Source organism: Achroia grisella, unplaced genomic scaffold (genome assembly GCF_030625045.1).
Source record: "Achroia grisella isolate CSIRO2021 unplaced genomic scaffold, CSIRO_AGI_Agris_v1 utg784, whole genome shotgun sequence".
NCBI lineage: Eukaryota > Metazoa > Arthropoda > Insecta > Lepidoptera > Pyralidae > Achroia > Achroia grisella.
The window spans coordinates 2,187,056-2,208,291 of record NW_026713024.1 but is presented as its reverse complement, the minus strand read 5'-3'; the positions used below and the strand labels follow the sequence as shown (position 1 = coordinate 2,208,291).

Here is a 21,236-nt window from a genome sequence, read left to right as displayed (position 1 = left end):
TAACACTCTTATCCTGTAATTTCACTGCCTAATCTTACCCTACTACCGATACTCAGCTTACAAAGCGAGCTGCTTGTCGGCTGAAATAGGTGAGACTGAGGTATCCACGCAGAAAACTTTTTAGTCTACCCCTGGTGATATACTGTTTTATAGAAACTGGTGTGGTATTTTTTACTGATCATACCGAAATGATTCACCCGCCTGCGCTAACAGTTTACGCTGTCAGGACACCAGTGGAAGATAACAAAATAAGCATGATCAGATCAGCCTATCTTGGTAAATTACAATTTTTCATGATGGTTTCCAGAGGGAACCGCGTGGATGTCCACCTGACATGGTAAATTGCTATCAATGAGGTTATTACTCAATATTACCAACAATTCTTTTTCCCCCAATCTGGTGTGACTAAAGTTGGAAATGCCTGACTGCCCCATCTGGGATTTCAGTCGTGAAGATATTTAACTGTTTCGAATTCTGTCCACAGATGAATTCATGTCCTACGCACAGAAGCGACCGGAGCTATCATTCATATTCGCCAGCGACGCGACACAGCAAAAGTCCAAAAGTCAGTGAGGGAAGGTTACCACGTGTAGCCCACGTGCCTCCCACGTGCACCCAGCTGGTGGCACACGTGCCCACCACGTGTTGGAAATTCCGCGTTAGTATTACAGATCAGTATTCCATGAACAGTGCTGTGTTTGGAATTGTGGATGACATTTTGAGATTCTATGTAAGTTGATTACATGTTAAGCATTCAGATGGTGGAAACAAACTTGGTTGTCTCTTGTAACTACGATTGATTACGTTACTTAGGACCCAAATGTAACTTTAAGTTTGTGGATAGTACTCTCTGGACTCGGGCCGCTAAATTCTTACACTTTACAAAGGAGGTCAAAAACCTCGTATGTTGGTTCAATGGAAATTATATAGAGTGGAATAGAAATAACCTTTATTCAAATAAACTTAATACAAGCATTTTTGAATGGTCACTTTATTTTATTCTTCTCATTCGGAACGCAGATTTATCACAAGAAGGACGAATAAGACACTTGCGTGTAGCTCTTTTAAATAAATATTGTTCACGATCACATTTTTAGGTTTTTTTTAAATAAAACTGCCACATACGTTGACATATATAAATGAATAATTACTTAAGTAACAAAGTAGATCAGTCATAGATATATTATATAATAATTTGTACTATTAGGTTTGTTACTACGCAGTATAAATTAACTAGATTAAGTGTAGGTACAGTTGATATATCTGCTAATAATGGACTTGTATGAAAATTCTCGACCGGTTATCATTCCCAAGCGTTAGTTGGTTACTATCGTAAAGTAATGGGTATGAATGAAGATATGTTATGGAAGGTGTTATATGGATGTGGATGTGGATGGTTATAAGGGCAGAAGGCCGAAAAAGAGATGGATGGACAGAGTGAAAGATGATATGGCAAGAAAGGGAGCAAAAAACGAGATGACTGCGAACAGGGATGAATGGAAGAGAAAAACATATTACCCCGACACCAAATAAATGGGATAAGAAAGAAGCAGATGATTATGAGGTTGGTCACTCTCAGTCTGTTTGAGATCAAACCTACGACCCTTACAATGCCATCTGAAGTGTACGTTCTAGTAAATCACCCATCGGCCTGAATCCAAGGAGCCCTCTACACAAGGAATTAGAATTTCGTTATATTCCCTATGAGATTAATATTTTAATCAGTGAATTAATTCAATAATTTATTTTGTTCATTTAATAATTGTAATTGAAATTTTATTAATCATGTTATTCACATTAATCAGTGAAATAAATTATTAATTTATTTAATTAATTTAAGAATTATATTTGATTATTATTCAAAAATATTATTATGTTATCACCATTAAGATTATTAAATAAAAGTTCAAAGAATGGAAGTCATTAGAAATTTATTCTATCTCCTATGAGATTAATATTTTATAATCGTATTAATCATTGGAATAAATTATATAATTTATTTATATTATTTAAGCAATTATTGTGCAAATTTCGTTTAACGACGAGTTTTTTATTTAATATTAATGATAATTAAAAGAACAATATTAATAATTGTTAATAATATTTATTTACGAATCTCAATTGTTCGAGTCGTGTATATGGAGTTTGTAAAAATTGGATGAGACAGAAAAAAATATGTATGGTTTCGACATTACTCATATAAAGGAAGTTCGTTAATATTTTTTATAATATATCTATATATGTCTATTGCAACATGCAAAAATACGATAAATCTGTCTTTAAATATCTGTAATTATTATTAAATAATTATATTAATTAAATATCTCAATTTTTATATTTATAAGTACTTGTACACAGTTAGGTACATTGGTTTTTATATAGTTACTATGTACTTAGTGAATTTGCAACCACTCCACGAAATTAAAGTAACTCATAAATATAAAACAAACAATTTTAAATCCCTTCCGAGATTAGATTAGATTAGATACGATAGGAGATTATTCTTGAACTTAATCTCGCCTTATGTATGTCTGAATATATATGTAAGTATTATAGTTACAATAAGATATATCACGGTCGGTGTAATCTTCCAAACTTTTTTCACTGAATTTTCTACGAAATACACATAGTGCTATTGTTAGCACATTCTTGCAAAGTAAGTCAATTTTATAAAAAAATATAGTTGACGCAATCATTGAATAATCATAGAAATGTACAAAATTATATTTATATTTACTTCATTTATGTTTCATCCTTTGTGTGATAAACAAGGGTTGAAATATAAATTATATTTATATTTACTTCATTTATGTTTCATCCTTTCTATGACAAGGGTTGAAATATAAATGAAAAGTAAGTTCTGTTTGAACGGTCTATATTTTTCAGTTGTTTTGTGTTCGAACATACATATGTTACGTACATTATTTGGCTATTCATGGAACTAGAATTTTTTTTTTTCTAGTAGTAGATGAAATATTTCATATTTTATTTGTATGGTCTTTTACATGAATATGTTATTATTTTTAAAATTTATTTTTTGTATTTTGTGAACTAAAATACTATATATATGTCATTTCACTCTCTCGACAATTACCATTAAAATATTTATCCCATTATAAATTGTATTACACACATCTTTACTTCCGATGGTTGCGCGTTCGATTCCTTGCACTGTGCAAACATTTGTATTCATGAATATAATTGTTTGTATCGGTCTGGGTGTTTTCTATGTACATTATGTATGTATTTATAAAAATATATCTAAGTATTTATATCAGCTGTCTAGTATCCATAACACAAGCTCTCAAGTTGTGGGACTGGATGACGCTGTGTTAATTGTCCCTGGACAAATAACCCATTGGGTTATTTATTATTAATGTTTCTATAACAAATTTGACTATGTTAGTGCTTTTTAAACCATTTGGTATGTGATAATTGTAAGCGAGCTCTGTTAGTAACTAAGTAAATGTACGTAGTGAATTTAGTACAAATTATTTTAACCAGTATCTTAGTAATTTAGTAATTTTACATTGACATAAACTATAAAGAATTGAGATAAGAGAAAATATTATTTTCGTCATAGATAGACGTTGATTAGAAATATGTTATATACTAATTTAAATATTCTAACGAACTTGGTTTAAAAAGTTTGAGAAACACTGTCTTTAAAAATGTGTGTACTTAAGTTTTAACACACTTTTCGTAGCGCAGCCGGTTAAAAGTTTGAATTCCACTGTCTTTAAATATGTGTGTATTTAAGTTTTAATACACTTTTTGTAAAGCAGTCGCTCTAAAAAGTTTGAGAACCACTGTCTATTCGTTTACTTTATATCAGATGTAATGAGGTACTGGTTAAAATAATGTTAATTGAGATTACTAATTGTAATGTTATGTGTAAATAATTGTTTTCATTTATTAAGTCAATTGAGGCAAAAGTTTATTATTAAGATTTGATCGTGTTTTAAATAAGTCTTCCTATAGTATTTTAATATTCATATCTATCCTATCTATTATATATATACATCTGTATTTGTGGTCTAGCCTCAGTGCTCTAGTGGTTAAGCACAGCGCTTTACTACTGTTGGTCGCAGGTTCGATATCTCGCACGGTACAAACGGTATTCATGAGTATGATTGTTTGTATCAGTCTGGGTGTTTTCTATGTATATTATGCATGTCAAAAATGACAGTAAAAATATTAGTTGTCTAGTACCCATAACACAAGATCTGCTTAGCTTGGAACTAAGTAACAAGCACTTGGAATGTATTTTCCATATTTATATATGTCTGATGTTTAAAAAAAAAAATTAAGTCGATAATATATTAATTCGCTGTATACTTCTTTATTTTTAAATATAGAAATTTCCGTGATTATTTTGTTATACCAACCATAGACACATTGTATCGATGACGACAAAACTATGTAAAAACAAAGTGATTACTTGCTCAGTGGGAATTGTATTTGTATGTTTGTGTGTATGATTAATGTTTTTATTATAATAGTTATGAGCATTATGATTATGAATGTTAAATAGATTAACAATTAGAAGGACCGATATTTACATTTCAATTTTAACACCTGTTTAAAAGTAGCTACGTAGTTTCAGAATAAATTTAGTTCGTTGGCTAGTTTATAAGCAATTAAATGCATCCAAGAGATATTATTCTTAGAGCTAACAATGTTTTTAATTCCTCCGATCCCTCAAAAAGTATTTCATCTATATTATTTTCATACGCTGCATATTTTTTATTTTTAAACATGGAACGTTTTGGCATTATTTCGTTGTCGCCAACCATAAACAAACTTTTTGTTCATAATAACAATGAAAATATATTTGTGTTCTTGTTTGTATTCGTTAATATTTATGTATATTATAATTATGTATGTTAAATAATAAAATAGATTATTCCTTCCATTTTAACATCTGTGTACTTAGTTTGTTGAACCTCTATAAGCAATTAAAAAAATAGTTTTAGTCATTATTTAAAATAAATGTTTAAATAATATTTCATGTGGCTTAATTCTAGTATAGACAGTATAGTTAGTAATAGTTTGTTTTGTTATTGTAATAACATTCCTTTGTTATAGTAATTTATTCTTTATTTATATTGATGTAAGCTTTATGTAATTAAATTAGATAATACTTGATAATATTGTTTTTTTACCTTCATATACTATTTTTTGTCTAAACTTAAAAAATAGTTTTTGATATCATCAATATGCAAGAAATGATACATAGACCGTGGGGCACTATAATAAGTACAAACAAATCTATAGTATTTAAAATGTTAGTAACTCATAATTCATCACATCATCATCATCATTCATAATTTTATAGCCACTCTCTTGTCGGTGGAGCCCTGGCCACTTTGCACGATCTTCAACAATGCTCTTTAAATGTTAATATGACACGACTCCAATTTTGTCTTAAATTTGCTTTATGTAATTGTGCTTTCCTCTTCCCCTTGCCTTCTTTTCTTCTATTTTTCCCTCTATGTTCATAAATTCATCGTGCCGTATCAAGTATCCTAACCACTTAACATTTTCCCTTTTTTTGTTTAATTCCGCTACGATTATCATGATCGAGACCAGGTTAATGGTAGCGGAATTAAACTAGTCACACATGTTAATGGTAGCGGAATTAAACTAGTCACACATGTTAATGGTAGCGGAATTAAACTAGTCACACATGTTAATGGTAGCGGAATTAAACTAGTCACACATGTTAATGGTAGCGGAATTAAACTAGTCACACATGTTAATGGTAGCGGAATTAAACTAGTCACACATGTTAATGGTATCGGAATTAAACTAGTCACACATGTTAATGGTAGCGGAATTAAACTAGTCACACATGTTAATGGTAGCGGAATTAAACTAGTCACACATGTTAATGGTAGCGGAATTACACTAGTCACACATGATAATGGTAGCGGAATTAAACTAGTCACACATGTTAATGGGAGCGGAATTAAACTAGTCACACATGTTAATGGTAACGGAATTAAACTAGTAACACATGTTAATGGTAGCGGAATTATACTAGTCACACATGTTAATGGGAGCGGAATTAAACTAGTCACACATGTTAATGGTAACGGAATTAAACTAGTCACACATGTTAATGGTAACGGAATTAAACTAGTCACACATGTTAATGGTAACGGAATTAAACTAGTAACACATGTTAATGGTAGCGGAATTATACTAGTCACACATGTTAATGGGAGCGGAATTAAACTAGTCACACATGTTAATGGTAACGGAATTAAACTAGTCACACATGTTAATGGTAACGGAATTAAACTAGTCACACATGTTAATGGTAGCGGAATTATACTAGTCACACATGTTAATGGGAGCGGAATTAAACTAGTCACACATGTTAATGGTAACGGAATTAAACTAGTCACACATGTTAATGGTAACGGAATTAAACTAGTCACACATGTTAATGGGAGCGGAATTAAACTAGTCACACATGTTAATGGTAGCGGAATTAAACTAGTCACACATGTTAATGGTAGCGGAATTAAACAAAATAAATCCACACGTAATAATTAGCTACCAGTTCCCATTCCTAGAGCTTTCAGCTTATCCTTCGCTTGGTGGACAAGTGAAAGCCACCTGTTGTGGTACTGGAACATTTTATCCGTCATCTGTTCTACATCCACGTAACAAGCCAAAATCTTCTCATATAACACTAGATACCATAAGAAATGTGTTTTCCTTGGAAACCTTTCCATTGTCGCGTACATGTTTTCCATCTTCGTTTTTATTTGCATCATGGCGCCGAACATTACTGCTATATTGTAGCTAATATCGTTTTTATATTTATCTCTGAATGGTTTGGTCTCCAGCATCCGATACCTGGTGGCGTAAATAGATTGCTTCATCAGATCGAAGGCCTTGTCTGAAAAGACGTTCTTGTCATGAAGTGCTTCATGTCTTCGTGTATTGTTCGCTTCATAATGGTCCTTGATTGCGTCGATGATCTTCTGTACGCTTCCTCTATCTAAAATGCTAACGTCCAAGTGCTGGATATTTATTTCGTTTGGAGGTTCAGTGTGGTTACCAAATAAATAACTGAATACAGACCCTTCAAATTCAGTACGGTTCATTACGCCAGTGAGAATTTCATCTAGTACCTCAGCATGTGGAACTTCAGGCGTTGCTGGTGCCATGCTAAGTGTGAGCGCTGCGAAATATTATTTTAAACTAATTTTATTTACAAAAGTATGGTAAATTTTGAACAAAGTCGTCTTTGTGATCTCAAGATTTTCAACTACAGAGAAGGCAGTGAAATTACAGAGTACGGAGCCATGACTACTTTGATCTATGAGCGGTACATGTATATAGGAGATGGTTACCACTTACCACTTACCATAGGGCGGACCATCTACTTGTACTGCCATTCCAGTTAATAAAGAAAACGTAATTATCATTAGATATAACTTATACTTATAACTTATACATAGTATATGAATTGCTACACATATATGTTCTTAGAATTATGATATGTACTAAATACTAAAAAACAAATATTCATAATTAGTCTTGAACCAAGTCAAACAATCTGGATGCGTTTATGTTTTAATGAAATACACAAACAAGCAAACAATTCTGTTTGTTTGAAAAAAAAAACAGTTTTGCTGTTGAGTATACAATTTGTCAGTTTTAGTTTCAAACTACATATAATACATATATGCTTAGTTTAACAGATAACAAATTAATTACTTAATACTATATATATTATACAAGCTGTGCTCACTGTTTCACTAGCGTGAAATTTATAGCTTATATGTTATTCTGATGATATATCACTGTAAAATTTCAACAAAATCTGCTCAGTAGTTTCAGCGTGCAAGAAACATTCATCTATACTCACAATGTTAATAAGATATGCATCGAATCAGTAGAACACGACAGTACAACGAACGAAATCGAAAAATAATTCAAACTCACAAACTTTACCTCTTTCTAAAGTTATACATTTTATATACATTAGTATAGATATTATTATATTAATATAAATTACTCACAAAGTATTAGTGATGTTGCCAATAGAGACATTGTTCTTTTCTCATTCAGACAGCGGTCATAGAGCAGTATATTTTACTGTAGGTGTTTTTTTTTTACAAAGTTTTATCAAACAATTAATTATTCTTAAAGCTGTAATGTTGTTATGTACATTTTATAGAGGTATTAAAGTACTTACTCATAATTAAAAAATCAATTATGAAATCTAATAAACAGTCTAAAAATATTGGATTAGTGCAGCTGTGTTCGCAAATCCGTATTTGCGGCATTGTATTGAAGTATAGCTATACTATACAGGAGTCGCTTCTGTATTGGAAGCATCAGTTACAAATGGGTGGTCTAGTGTTGAATATTGCGAAAACCCAGTACATGGCTATGAATGTGCCAGATACCTCTGATAACAGTCCAATTTCCATTGAAGGGCAAATGATCACCATGTGTGATCAATATAAGTATCTGGGAAGTATAATGCACAACTCCGGGAATATAGAATGCAATATTCAACACCGAATAGCTGCAGCGTGGCTTAAATGGCGAGAAGTGACTGGTGTTACATGCGACAAGAGAATGCCTGTTAAACTCAAAGGGTTAATTTATAAAACAATTATAAGAGCCGTTCTTATGTATGGCAGTGAAATATGGCCCGTAACCCAAAAGAACGTGCATACTATCCAAGTTGCCGAAATGAAGATGCTGAGGTGGATGTGCGGTATAACCAGGCTCGATAAAATCCGCAACGAGTACGTACGAGGAAGCCTGGCTGTTCGCGACATTGCTGAAAAAATGCAGGAAAGTAGGCTGCGATGGTATGGACACGTGAAGAGAAAGCCGCCTGATTACGTCGGAAACCTGGTACTGCAACTTTCTATTCCTGGTCGAAGGGGCAGAGGCAGACCAAGGAAGGGATGGGAAGATGTTGTTGTTAGGGACATGATAGAGTGTGAGGTCTCTGAAGACGATGTCCGGGACAGGATAAAGTGGCGGACAAAAATAGGGAAAGCTGACCCCACGACCATGTGGGATATATAGCCAGGAAGAGAGAGAGAGTATTGAAGTATAGCTATACTTCAACTCCTCCTGATATATGTGTTATTCAGCTGAATAACACATATATCAGGAGGAGTGTGCTGAGGAATTGTTCAGATTAATATCAGCTGCTGACTTTCACCATCGTACCACCCGCCAGAAACTAAAATACCATCCTGATCATCTGGATGAATGGCGGTCCTCCACAGTACGGTTTTCTAGAAACTTGCCACGCACAACCACATTGTGGAATCATCTATTTCCGAATCAATACGATATTGAAACCTTTAAGAAAAGAGCTTATTCCTATATTTTATTTTATTCCTATCCCCTGTGTTATAATTATGAGAATACTTACCTACATCCCAACATTCTTCAAGCAGTCCACATCCTTTTTTACCAACATTAGGAGTGTACTGCAATCTTCAAAAAGAACGTTAAAAGGTTTTTTGCAACTAGAAAAAGTGCACACGATATCCATGTTCCTATATGTTGGGATGTAAGTATTTTCATAATTATAACACAATATTTTTAAGTTTTTTAACGGGTGCTGCTGGGGGACTGGGACTGGTCCGCTCTAATCACTATGACTGATTTCCTCTTATTAATTGTTTAACCAGTTGGTTGTATATTTAATACTTTTTCTATTTGAGTTTTCAGTTGAATTAGTGCTAATTGGTAGTTTGTATTCACACACTTAAACTTAAACATGTAAAGTAAGAAAAAAATTATTTAAAAGAGAAACACGCAAGTGTCTTGCTCGTTCTTCTTGTGATGGTGTCATCACAAGAAGCTATCCGAATGACCGGTAGACTAAAAAAAATGTGATGACTATTCAAAAGGGCTTCAATGTAAGATTATTTGAATAAATGATTTTCTATTATATTCTATTCTATTCTAATCTGTGCTCAGGTCGTGGCGACGTAATTTTGATCACAATGATCACAATTTGAATGAGACGGGAGATCTATCGAAGGGGTATGGCCATAGTATCTGAATACATCGTCATCTATCAGCTTTATCAAGCATATTACGAGCGGAATAGACTCAACATGCTTTATTAAATCCACTTTACTAACAACCGACTTATCTGTAAAGCGACAGAGCGCCTTTTGTTACTAGAAAAGTAAACTTTAGAACAATGGAACTGAGTAGAAAATATTCTTACACTGTTTTAAAGGCACATTATTCAAAGTCACATTATATAGATAGATAAAACCTTTATTGGAAACATTAAAAAATTATAATGAATAGACAAAACAACATATATATATATATTCCTAGAGTAACATAAGCTATACATTAAGTTAATGTTATTATATATTGAATGAAATAAGTCTTCCTTTCCTCTTGGAATCGTTTATTATTTTATCCTTACTAATCCTTACTAATATAATATGGTAAATGCGAAAGTAACTCTGTGTGTCTGTCTGTCTCGCTATCACGTTAAAACTACTGAGCCGATTTAAATGAAATTTAGTACACATATAGACTACAACCTGAGAAAGGACATAAGCTACTTTTTAATCCGAAAAAAGGGTTGTAAGGGGTTGAAAGGGGAGATGAAAGGTTCTATGTAAGTATTGACAATATACGCGGACGAAGTCGCGGGCACATCTAGTATTTTAGAATGTACAAACATAGGTACAAACTAGGATGTTGCGTTTATTTGAATTGTGTTGAAGTGACGCCGTTTGTCGCCAAAATCATGCCTTTAAATTTATTTGTGACCAGTCGCCAATAGATGGCGCGAACATATATTATGAAATATTCTCTTATCATATGTGATGGTGTGATAATTAATTTATATTGAAATATATTCTATAAAAACGTCATTCTAATGCCTCCTGTGAGCGTGAAAGCTTCACACACAAACAGATTAACAGATTTTCGCATCATCACGATTACACGTAAATGTAAGTTTAAAAATATATTTTATTCCTTCACTTCTTGCCACGATGGGGTGTTGTCACCGTAATGGTCATAGGCGATGTAGGCTCGTGCTGGTCTTGATGTTTTCCATCCATTCTGACCAACACCCACCACAGATATAGAAAATCAACGTGGTACCTTATAGCCCTCTGATGACCAGACAGCGAATAGTCAGAATCGCTAGCCGTGTTTCTATTCTTGAGCAACGTTATGTATATATCTAAAAGTTTCCTACATATTCTCCTAAGCCTCTTATATAGAAATGCTATACGGTAGCCAGTGTCCCTTCGATTAAAGTATTTAGAAGATTCTAGACGTTTTATTTTGAATCTTGCCATGTATATTATTTGTAGCATCATATCCAAAGTTTTTAGCTTAAATGCTATGGTAGACGCTTCGCTCCATCCGTACCATATATTTGGGATATAAAATCTTCTAGTATCATTCCTAACTAACGTACCATTGGTGACAGTATTGTTATCAACGTCTCTCAATTTCCCCGTCATTTCTTTTTCAAACATCTCCATTTTCCTTTTAAATTTGTTTACATCGAGCTTTTCTATATCGAGATTTATATTTAGTGTCTTTACATTGGCTGGTAAATTAGTTTCATTGTTTTTTAAAATGGAGAACATGTCTTGTATGTTCGGATAATCAGTGTTGTCTAATGACTCGCATGAAATGAAAAATGCATCTGTGAACAGATGTCATGATGAAACATAAAATTTTAGACTATGCAGACTTTATCATACGACATTTCAGTAATTACGTCTTATATAGAAATATTTTTAATCAATCAATCATACAATGCATTCAGGCATAGACAGATAATGTATGTAATCCATAATGCTGTACATGTATATAGGAGACGGTTACCACATACCATCATTATTGTGGTAAATAGTAATATTAGGTGTTTTCCATTCCAATTGCAAGAAAAAGCATAGTTTATATATTGTAGGTTGGGACCTCGGTGGTTTAGTGGTTTAGCACACCGCTTTACTTCCGATGGTCGCGGGTTCGATTTCTCGCACGGGAAACATTTGTATTCATGAGTATGATTGTGTCGGTTTGGGTGTTTTCTATGTATAATATGTATGTATTTACGAAAAAGAATATCTATGTATTTTTATTAGTTATCTACTACCCATAAAACAGGCTTTAGTTAGCTAGCTAGGGTCTAGATGGAGTTGTGTAAATTATCTTAAAATTATTATTATTATATATTCAGACATATTTTAATTTTTTTTTTGAGATGAAAGCTATCCGATAAAATTTATTACTAGTATTTACATAACCTAATTGTACAATTAAGAACCTAAAATTAAAAAGCTAACAAAAATTTATATTAATTACAATGTTAAAATTAAACTTACACGAAATGAGCAATAAGAATTGCATAGTACTGCCAGATTTTCATTTGTTTTCATTTGATCGTTAATGTAGCGATATTTCGCTGATACGCGTAATTGTAATAAAATTAAAATTTAGATTTTTAATACGTACTAGATGAAATAACAAAATATACATATCACGCTTGATTGGTTTAATGGAAAGGAAAACATATTTAAACTTCTAACATGTGTTACTTTGATATATTTTTTTTATTGATGATAGAAATAGAAATAATCTTTATTCAAATTAACTTAATATAAGCACTTTTGAATAGTCAAGTTTTTTTATTGTACCACTTATTCGGAATGCAGATTCATCACAAGAAGAATAAGCAAGAAACTTGTGTGTTGCTCTTTTAAATAAATATTGATTTACTTATATTTAATTAAAAACAAGGATTAGGCATGCGACAATCAACATAGAAACCGCTACGCACTTAATCTCTGTTCAATCAGATAACATTGTCAGTGCTATGAATTTTAAGTTAGATATTTTCTACTAAAACATTATTATCATTTATAAATTCTTCAATTTTATAATAAGCTTTTTTACAAAGAAAATATTTTATGACACATTTGAATTTTTTTCTGGCAAATTGACTACAGACTCTGGGAATTTGTTGTAAAACCTTACGCAATTTCTACTTACCTTTACTGACTTTCGCCAAACGGCACTTAAGTAAAACTAGTTTGTTGACATTACGTAAGCTTTTATTAGTGTAATCACCTACTTTTTTAAAACTGTTTTTCCTGGCATACATAATATTTTCGTAGATTTATTGAGAAGCAACGGTGAGGATAACGGTTTACGCTGGCGGGGTACCAGTGGAGGATGATAAGATGAACATGAGGTCAGGTCAGTTAGCCCATCGTGACATATTTACCAGAAATTTATCACAATGGTTTCCAGGGGGAACCGCGTGGAGGTCAATCTGACATGGTACATTGCTAGTAATGGGGTCGAGAGTCCACATTACCAACAATGCTTTTCCCCCCTACTTTGATATTGTACGCAGTCAAGCAATGGTAATAAGTAAAAAGCTGTACTTATAATTTCGGGATACTGGCAAGTTTGACAGAGCAGCAGCGGTTTGATAGAAAGTGGCGTCTACCGTTCTATATTATAAACTAAATATTACCCGCGACTTCGTCCGCGTGGAATTTAACTTTATTTATTATTTTTTTAATCTAGGGTGTCATAGGTTTAATCTAGCAAACATGTTTACAGCCCATATAATGGAAAACGGTAACCAATAGTCTATGAGCAACACACAAGTTTCTTGCTTATTCTTCTTGTGATTAATCTGCATTCTGAATAAGCGGTAGAATCAAAAAACTTGACTATTCAAAAGTGCTTATATTAAATTTATTTGAATAATGATTATTTATATTTATATTTCTATGAATTGAAACACCAGGGGTGTCAAGTGCCGACCGGTGCATTGTCGAAATCAATAGACCCTTCTTGATAAACCCCACATTGTAGTCTCTTGAGAAAACCTCGGCAGGTAGTTCATTTTACAATGTAAGTGTCGGCGGGAGGAAGCTCCTCTGAATCAGCTCTGTCCGAGTACAGTTTCAGTGGTTACAGTGCATTGAAAATTTAAAATAGAAGTAGCTTAGGTTACTCCTTATAAAATTAGCTGTCTGCTTTCGTCAAAAAGCACAAATACACAGACAAATATTTTTTTAAATTAGTTATTTATAAAAGAACTATATGTTTCGTTTGTTAAGTTTTATATGCATTTAGTTAAAAGTTGTTAATTTGAAATCACAAACAAACACTTCAATTTAATTTATTTGTAATAGGTAAACAAATTATAAAAGAAAGAAAAAGTTTTTGGCACTAGAACTCAGCGCTATTTGCAATTGGCAAAGGAAGTATACAACTTTGGAACTTTCATAAGGCAACTACTATATATTCATACTTTACTCATTCTAAATGACCTTTTTATTAGACAATAAATTATTTAAATTTAAATGATACATTTTTATTTGTTTCCTAATAAAATCAAATAAAAATAATTTCTTTATGTAGAACATTTTAACCGCTAGCTCGTCAAGTGTTTTGTATTAATATTATCCTTACTGTCCAATTCAGTATACATATTCAATTGAGAAGAACTAGCAATAAACTCATATGTTTTTTTTTAAAACCTGTTTATTGCTTACTTATATAGGTATGTATAACATTAATTAAAATGATATATTGTACAATTTATGTAGAGTTTCATTAAAATGTCACAAGGCTTGTGTGGCATTGATTTTTTGATATTCAATATTAAATTCATCTATTTATTTATGACATTCTCCACTTATAAGGGTCATCACTCTCATCTAGTTTGTTTGTTGTCAGTTTTTCTCAACTAAATGAGAAGAACTAGCAGGATATGGCAGATATTTTTATTTAATTACTCATATTTTAAACTCTTTTGTCTATTAGTTTATCCTTATCCGCTACTTTATGATATATAATAGAAACATCTCCACTCCATTATCAACCTTTATTATAATAAAGATTATATTGATGTTTCGGAAATATAAAAAAATACGCACCCGTGTGATACTTTGTATTTATAATTATAGAAATTTGGGGTATTCATCTACATCTACGATTAATTCTACCATTCAATAATAGTCTCAATCAACAAATTTCCACATTTTTATTCTGTTTTCGTTATATTTGTCTAATACGTCTTTACAATTGTCATCGTTTTCAACTATCAAATCAGTCAGTAGCTCTATTTCGAACCAGATATGAACCAGTCTCTCTTCTGTTTGCAGCACACCAAATACATCGTGGCGAGGATGTTTTCTTTGTCTCAAATCGCTGCAGGCCTTAAAAGCCCTAAATGCAAATTTCGAAAATATCTTGCAACGTATATCAGTTTTGCTGAACAAGAATCCCATTTTGTACAACGACGAATTGGAATACTTCTTCCTAAATATTTGCATTATCACCATTTTGTTTCTCGCTTGATAAATAGCTTGTTTCATTAGTTCGAAAAACCTTTTTCGGAGATAAAATGGGTCACGGAACCTGTCGTTTCTGTCATAATTTCCCGGTGGTACCCATCTTTTTCTTCCATCTCGCTCCAAAATTATTTTTGCGTCGCCATTTTCTACTTTTAGAGACATCAACTCGTCTGTTTCGTCTATACCTGTTAGTACGTTTTGTAGTTCATCTTTTAAAGTTTTATTAACACCTAATTCTTTGTTTTGTTTATCGATTCGATTCCATACCACGACAGGACTAAACTTTTTTATGTAATCTTTAAAGTTCCAGAGTTTGCGCTGATTTGTAACATTATTTATTGATTCCTTTAGTGTCATAGAATTGTTCTGAGACGTCGTTACGTTTACTGCGTCCACACCAATTACGATGGTCAAGACTTTAATAAAATCTGTAATATAAATGAATTTATTATTTACAAATTGCGCAAAAGTTTCCTAAGTTAATATTCTGAGAACGAAGAGAAAGGGATTGTTAGTATGTGAACTCTTGACCCCATTGCTAGCAAAGTACCATGTCAGGTTGACGTCCACGCGGTGCCCCCCGGAAACCATCGTGTTAAATTCCAAGTGACGATGGGCTAACTGATTATCCTCTACTGGTGCTCCGCCAGCGTAAACCATTAGCTCAGGCAGGTGCACCTTTTCATTATCACATAAAAAAAATACCTTTTTTTAAGTTGAATATAAAAACTGATTTATCATTTATAACAAAACACTTACAAATATAACTTATCAACATATTTAATGTAATCCTTTGATGATGAATACAAAATAACTACGGAAAACAGTTGTGTTTTTATTGCAATCTTTGTTATTAGACGCGTAATTCCATTTCATTTACTTACAATTATAAACGGTGTAGTGAAACTGCGACAATATTTATACTTAAATGGTAGAGTAAGTACGCTGTATGACTACGCGTAGATGTCAACACGACGGACAAAGAAAAAAAATCCCATACGTCTGTAATAATAAATAAATAAATAACTCGGTGGTGTAGCGGTCTAGCACACCGCTTTACGACCGATGGTCGCGGGTTCGATTCCTCGCACGGCACAAACATTTATATTAATGAGTATGATTGTTTGTATCGGTCTGGGTGTTTTCTATTTATAATACGTATGTATTTACAAAAAATATCTATGTATATGTATCAGCTATCTAGTATCCATAATATCTCCATCTAGTAGCGATAATTAAAAAAAAAACTACTGAACGGATTTCGATGTGGTTTTCATTTCTCGTAACAAAACTTTAGTTAAAAAGTTGAATTAGAAACCTTATTTTTGAAGTTGGTTAAGAAAGAGTCGCTATACGATCTCTCTATCGCAATCGAATAGACATTAACCCTTTGTGATCGATAGTAGGTAATAGTTGAATAATTCGTCACACGCCAACCGAACCGCGGCGAGCGGATGATCTCATATTTTATTTGAACTAAAAGAAAAGTTGGTCAAACATAGTCCTCGCCCGGCGATATACTTGCACTCTTCCCGCAAAGCCTACTCGGCAATCACCCGTCTCTTTCTAGTGCACCCTGAAATGTATCAAAGATTATATGGTTGAACTGAAACTTGCGGATTTTACCTACACTGTGCAATTTTGTTACAATACCGACTGTACAGAGTAGTCTTAAACGTATAGAAGAAACTGTAACTGTAAATTAAGATGTCGTCAATTTTACTGTAGTATTATATATAATAAGAGTAATAATAATAAATTAAAGAATTTGAATTAAGAGGACGAATTCGAACTCTTCTTGATGAGGAACTTAGAAGTTATAATATTTATTCATAATTGGACTCTTTATTCATAATTGGTATTCTTAAGGTTTAGTGTCGTAATTTATATATTCATTTATTTATTTAAAAAAAGCGTAAATATTGATTATACATTGGGGATCCACTAAAGAATTGCCAGATGATATTAATTGTTACAGATTTTGTAATTATAAACTTTCATGATGGACTACTGGCCGAAGCGAGTTTGTACCGGTGCTACCGAGTAGTGGCATAGTAGTAGTAGACACATAGTCTAAGTTTTATTATTTTGTTTATGTTAGTCCTTAAAGTATATATAATATGAGCCAATATTGTTACATAATAATATAAAGTTGTCTGAATAAATAAATAAAAAAAAATTTGGTTTGTTATATTGATTGCGTGCACTTTAAAGTATTCAAACTCCATTTTTCCAGTATAAAATAACTTAGAACTATTAAGGTATAACAAAACATCACGTTAGTAAATAACAAAATATGCAGAAAGTAACAAAAACTGAAGTCTAGAATTTTTGCCATTCTGCGCAATCGCTCCCAATGCTCTATGGCCTATAGTATTGGAGTGTAGGGGTTTCTACCCCTCAGTATAACAAGGTGCGTTCACGTGATAGGACGTGCGACTTCGTCCGCTTAAATTACAAACACGAGAAAAATGTAGCCGAAATGTATAAACTGTATCACGCGATAACGCAACGCACGCGATGGTTGCAGATTAAAAATATTTGAAGTGTAATAATATGACGTTATATTATACATTAGTTACTGTAGAAAAGTTTCAGTTCTGTGCCCGTGCTGTGTAAATATAGTTGGTGGTAGAAAACACTGTTTTGTGTAAGCTTTCAAACTGTAATTACAAGTGAGTACGCTTCCTTTCATTAGTCTTCGAGCTCGAATACTTAATTTCACAGTCAGCTCTAATTTACTGTCTATTTATAATGTTTCTTACTTATTAGTTTTAAATATATACAATTTGTATTTTATATATTTTGCTTATTTCATTATTAGGTACCGTGTTTCTTTCACAGTAAGAATAAGTATTGCAAAAGATAAAAAAATTGTTGTATTACAACACATAAGTACTTTAGTCGTACAAAAGTTGTTGTTAAAGGACTTACATTGTCCTTTTATTCATAAACTTCATTACACTAAATCAGAGTTATTGCCTAAAAGAAGATATAAAGTATTACATTATTTAGATATAACTTATTGCTATTTTTTAAATGTTAGGATTTTTTTATAAATGGTATGATAATGCCGGTCCTGTCATAGGTACCTTATTCCTAGTTTTATTGTTTACTGTAGGTATAATGAAAATTTTTATTTTAGGGACGATATAGGATCAGACGAAATAAACTTGCATTCTCTTGATATAACTTATTGTTCTTTTTTTAAGTCTTTGATTGTTATATGGACTTTTTTTTATAAATAATATTACAATGTCCCGCCCTACCATACTAGTCTCATGGTCTACTGTATAATGAAAATAAAAGTATTGCTGGCGACGATACAGAAGCAGATAATATACAATGGTATATACCAACATAAAGATGATTTCAATCCAATTTTTTTTTATTATAATATTTCTCTAATATTATTAATAATAATATCTAATATTATTATAATAATAATACTCCTTTAGATACGTCTCTGATCATTGCTTTTTCTTCTATAATCAGGTTTATTTCTAAGCACGATGTATAAATGTATATTCATGCTCATTATTGATGTCCAAACTAGGAATAGAAGAACAATACCAGTGGAATATTAAGAGGAAATAACATAGTTTTTTTTATAATAAGATTGTAACAAATATTTGCTCGATCTGAAATCAAATCCAATCCAATGAAGTAGTACATTCTCAACATCATCACAACAATCTACTGAATATGAATTCTCAGAAAAGGACATCTCTGAAGACAGCCGTTTTTATATATTTATAATGTCACTTTGTTACTTTCCTTCATGAACGTTAGTAGTTTTGAGTGCTCCTTGTTATTTATTGATTAAGTACTAAACTGTGACTCAACTAATACTATTACTTTGGAGGGTATTTCTCTAACTAGTTTCTTATAGTCACCCTCTAAGAATTTGCGTTTCTATTTGGTCTCTAGTTGTTGAATAATATCCAGTATTCAATGTAAAATCGTGATGATCTGGTGTTAATGAGACTAATGATTTTGTACATATAGTAGACATATAGTCTAGCTACTATGATAGCTTATTAATATAAACTCCAACCTATAAAATTCAATGTAATAGTAATATCTCAAGACAATTCGCACAGCGCCATCTAGTCCCAAGCTAAGGAGCTTGTGTTATGTGTACTAGACAACTGATATACTTCGATACATTTTTTGTACATACGTACTTAATGTACATAGAGACCTACCCAGACCCATACAATTAAGTATAGCATCTTCTGACTGACAAAAACAAATGTTTGTGCCGCCAGAAGAATCAAACCGCGACAATTTAGTTTATTTTATTTAACCATTTTTTTTAGGAAGTAAGGTGGTGTGCCCGCCACCACTACACGACCGAAACCTTATACGGGGCCACTGAGTTTTCAATGAAGGTTTATTTAAATAAAATGCAGTATTAATATTATAAACACGAAAGTTTTTAAATATGGATGTTTGTAAGTCTTTCACGCAAAAACTAGTGACCGGATTTTGATGAAACACCAAGACTGAGAAAAAACATATATTCGTCGAGGGTTTTCACCCCCATTATTCCCTTACTATAAGGGTTAAGGGTTGATTGAGTGTATGGCTATTTTAGATGAAAAACAATAAATAAAAGATGTGAGTGCAATTTTCATATGCTTAACAGGCTAGACTCTTTATACATTGAATTTTAACGCGCGTGAAACCGCGGGCACAGCTAGTAGTATATATATTTGTCAAACTAGAACGCATTGATAGCCAGAGAAATTGGATAAGCACCTGGCACCGCAATCCGGGCAGACAATACCGGAGCAATTTAGATTAATTGGTTTTGTAACTTGACCACACAGAGGCTTCACGATCCAGTCTACGTAAACGAAATATATTTGACCACTCTATGCATAGTAGTTGTCTTTTTCTAAGTATAGAGAAGAGACAAACAGATAGGTTTGTTTTGTTTATATACATGGTTAATCAAGTTTCATTATATATACATTTTATTTAATATATATACATGATTTTTATATTGTAACGTTGTTGAAAAGCACTGAATAAATATTTTTTTCTTTCTTTCAGACATTTTAGGCACTTATGAACGTACATTTTTTTGTATTAATATTTTTTCTCTAGCGTCCAATTCAGTATATAAATTCAATTTAGAAGAACAGGAGATAAGACACAAACAGACAGACATTTTAGGCATTTATGAACATCAATTTTTGTATTTATTATTTGTCCTTACCGTCCAGTTGGGTATATAGATTCAATTGAGAACAACTGGCAAGAAACTCAATTGAATTTCTTTTTTAGCATATAAATTAACAGCCCTTATTATCGTAATCGCTGACCATCGCATATATACATGGACATGCGTTGGTATTGTTTTTTTAAATGAGCTACAATATGTGATCCAATTTGGGAGACAATTTTGGCTTCAATTTTTCGGGTAAACTGTTTGATAATAGAAAAAAACACTCATGTATTGTCATTCCGGAAGACCAAGATGTCATGCCTCTTTTCCGGTAATATTACTGCTGAATCTGCAAACTACTGCCGCAATATAGCTACAAAACAAGCTGCTTGGTGGTTGACATAGGTGGACAGAGAAACACACGCAAGGTATTGGGCAGTACACTAAACCCAATATATATAATAATAGATATTTAATTATTAGGTTCGTAGATAGGGCATCAATAAGAAGAAAATAAAATATGTTAATACATTCACAATGAATTCTAAATTTACAGTCCTTTATTTCCTAATGTTTTTGAGATGACAAGGAACGTAAAATTCAAATTTATATTTTCCATATATGAACTAAAGAATTATTAACACAAGGGACTTTTTACAACTAGGATTTGATTTTATTTGTTTGTTTTTTTT

The 21,236-nt window shown here is 32.2% G+C and overlaps 5 protein-coding genes across 6 annotated transcripts in view; 2 read left to right on the top strand and 3 right to left on the bottom strand.

Annotated features, from left to right (window-relative positions):
- LOC131851562 (lysophosphatidylcholine acyltransferase) overlaps positions 1-1,268 on the top strand; it is a 57,368-nt gene extending 56,100 nt beyond the window's left edge. For both annotated transcript variants that reach the window (XM_059202077.1, XM_059202076.1), the window contains exon 11: positions 485-1,268. In XM_059202077.1, the coding sequence (XP_059058060.1) occupies positions 485-573 (89 nt within the window). In that variant the 3' untranslated portion in view covers positions 574-1,268. The remainder of the gene's footprint in view (positions 1-484) is intronic.
- A 5,292-nt stretch (positions 1,269-6,560) lies between these two features.
- On the bottom strand, positions 6,561-7,415 carry LOC131851523 (uncharacterized). The gene is made up of 2 exons (XM_059202031.1): positions 7,385-7,415; positions 6,561-7,198 (listed from the first exon to the last, which is right to left on the bottom strand). The coding sequence occupies exons 1-2, from the start codon at positions 7,413-7,415 to the stop codon at positions 6,561-6,563; spliced, it is 669 nt and encodes a 222-aa protein (XP_059058014.1).
- Positions 7,416-8,661: 1,246 nt separating this feature from the next.
- On the top strand, positions 8,662-9,069 carry LOC131851522 (uncharacterized). The gene has a single exon (XM_059202030.1). It carries the CDS (start codon positions 8,662-8,664, stop codon positions 9,067-9,069), a length of 408 nt encoding a protein of 135 aa, XP_059058013.1.
- A 1,940-nt stretch (positions 9,070-11,009) lies between these two features.
- Positions 11,010-18,063, bottom strand: LOC131851521 (uncharacterized). The gene is made up of 2 exons (XM_059202028.1): positions 18,033-18,063; positions 11,010-11,662 (listed from the first exon to the last, which is right to left on the bottom strand). The coding sequence occupies exons 1-2, from the start codon at positions 18,061-18,063 to the stop codon at positions 11,010-11,012; spliced, it is 684 nt and encodes a 227-aa protein (XP_059058011.1).
- LOC131851567 (uncharacterized) lies at positions 15,033-16,146 on the bottom strand. Its single transcript, XM_059202082.1, has 2 exons — positions 16,128-16,146; positions 15,033-15,796 (listed from the first exon to the last, which is right to left on the bottom strand). Exons 1-2 carry the CDS (start codon positions 16,144-16,146, stop codon positions 15,033-15,035), a joined length of 783 nt encoding a protein of 260 aa, XP_059058065.1.
- Positions 18,064-21,236: the final 3,173 nt, after the last annotated feature.

What these genes read in the sequence shown, in the direction of transcription:
- LOC131851523 (XM_059202031.1), bottom strand. Translation starts at nt 7,415, where the DNA reads ATGGCAGTACAAGTAGATGGTCCGCCCTATG. An exon ending in AGTAGATGGTCCGCCCTATG is followed by an intron (nt 7,199 to 7,384) that starts GTAAGTGGTAAG and finishes AATATTTCGCAG; the next exon opens with CGCTCACACTTAGCATGGCA.
- LOC131851522 (XM_059202030.1), top strand. Translation starts at nt 8,662, where the DNA reads ATGTATGGCAGTGAAATATGGCCCGTAACCCAAAAGAACGTGCATACT.
- LOC131851521 (XM_059202028.1), bottom strand. Translation starts at nt 18,063, where the DNA reads ATGAAAGGAAGCGTACTCACTTGTAATTACA. An exon ending in CGTACTCACTTGTAATTACA is followed by an intron (nt 11,663 to 18,032) that starts GTTTGAAAGCTT and finishes GCGAGTCATTAG; the next exon opens with ACAACACTGATTATCCGAAC.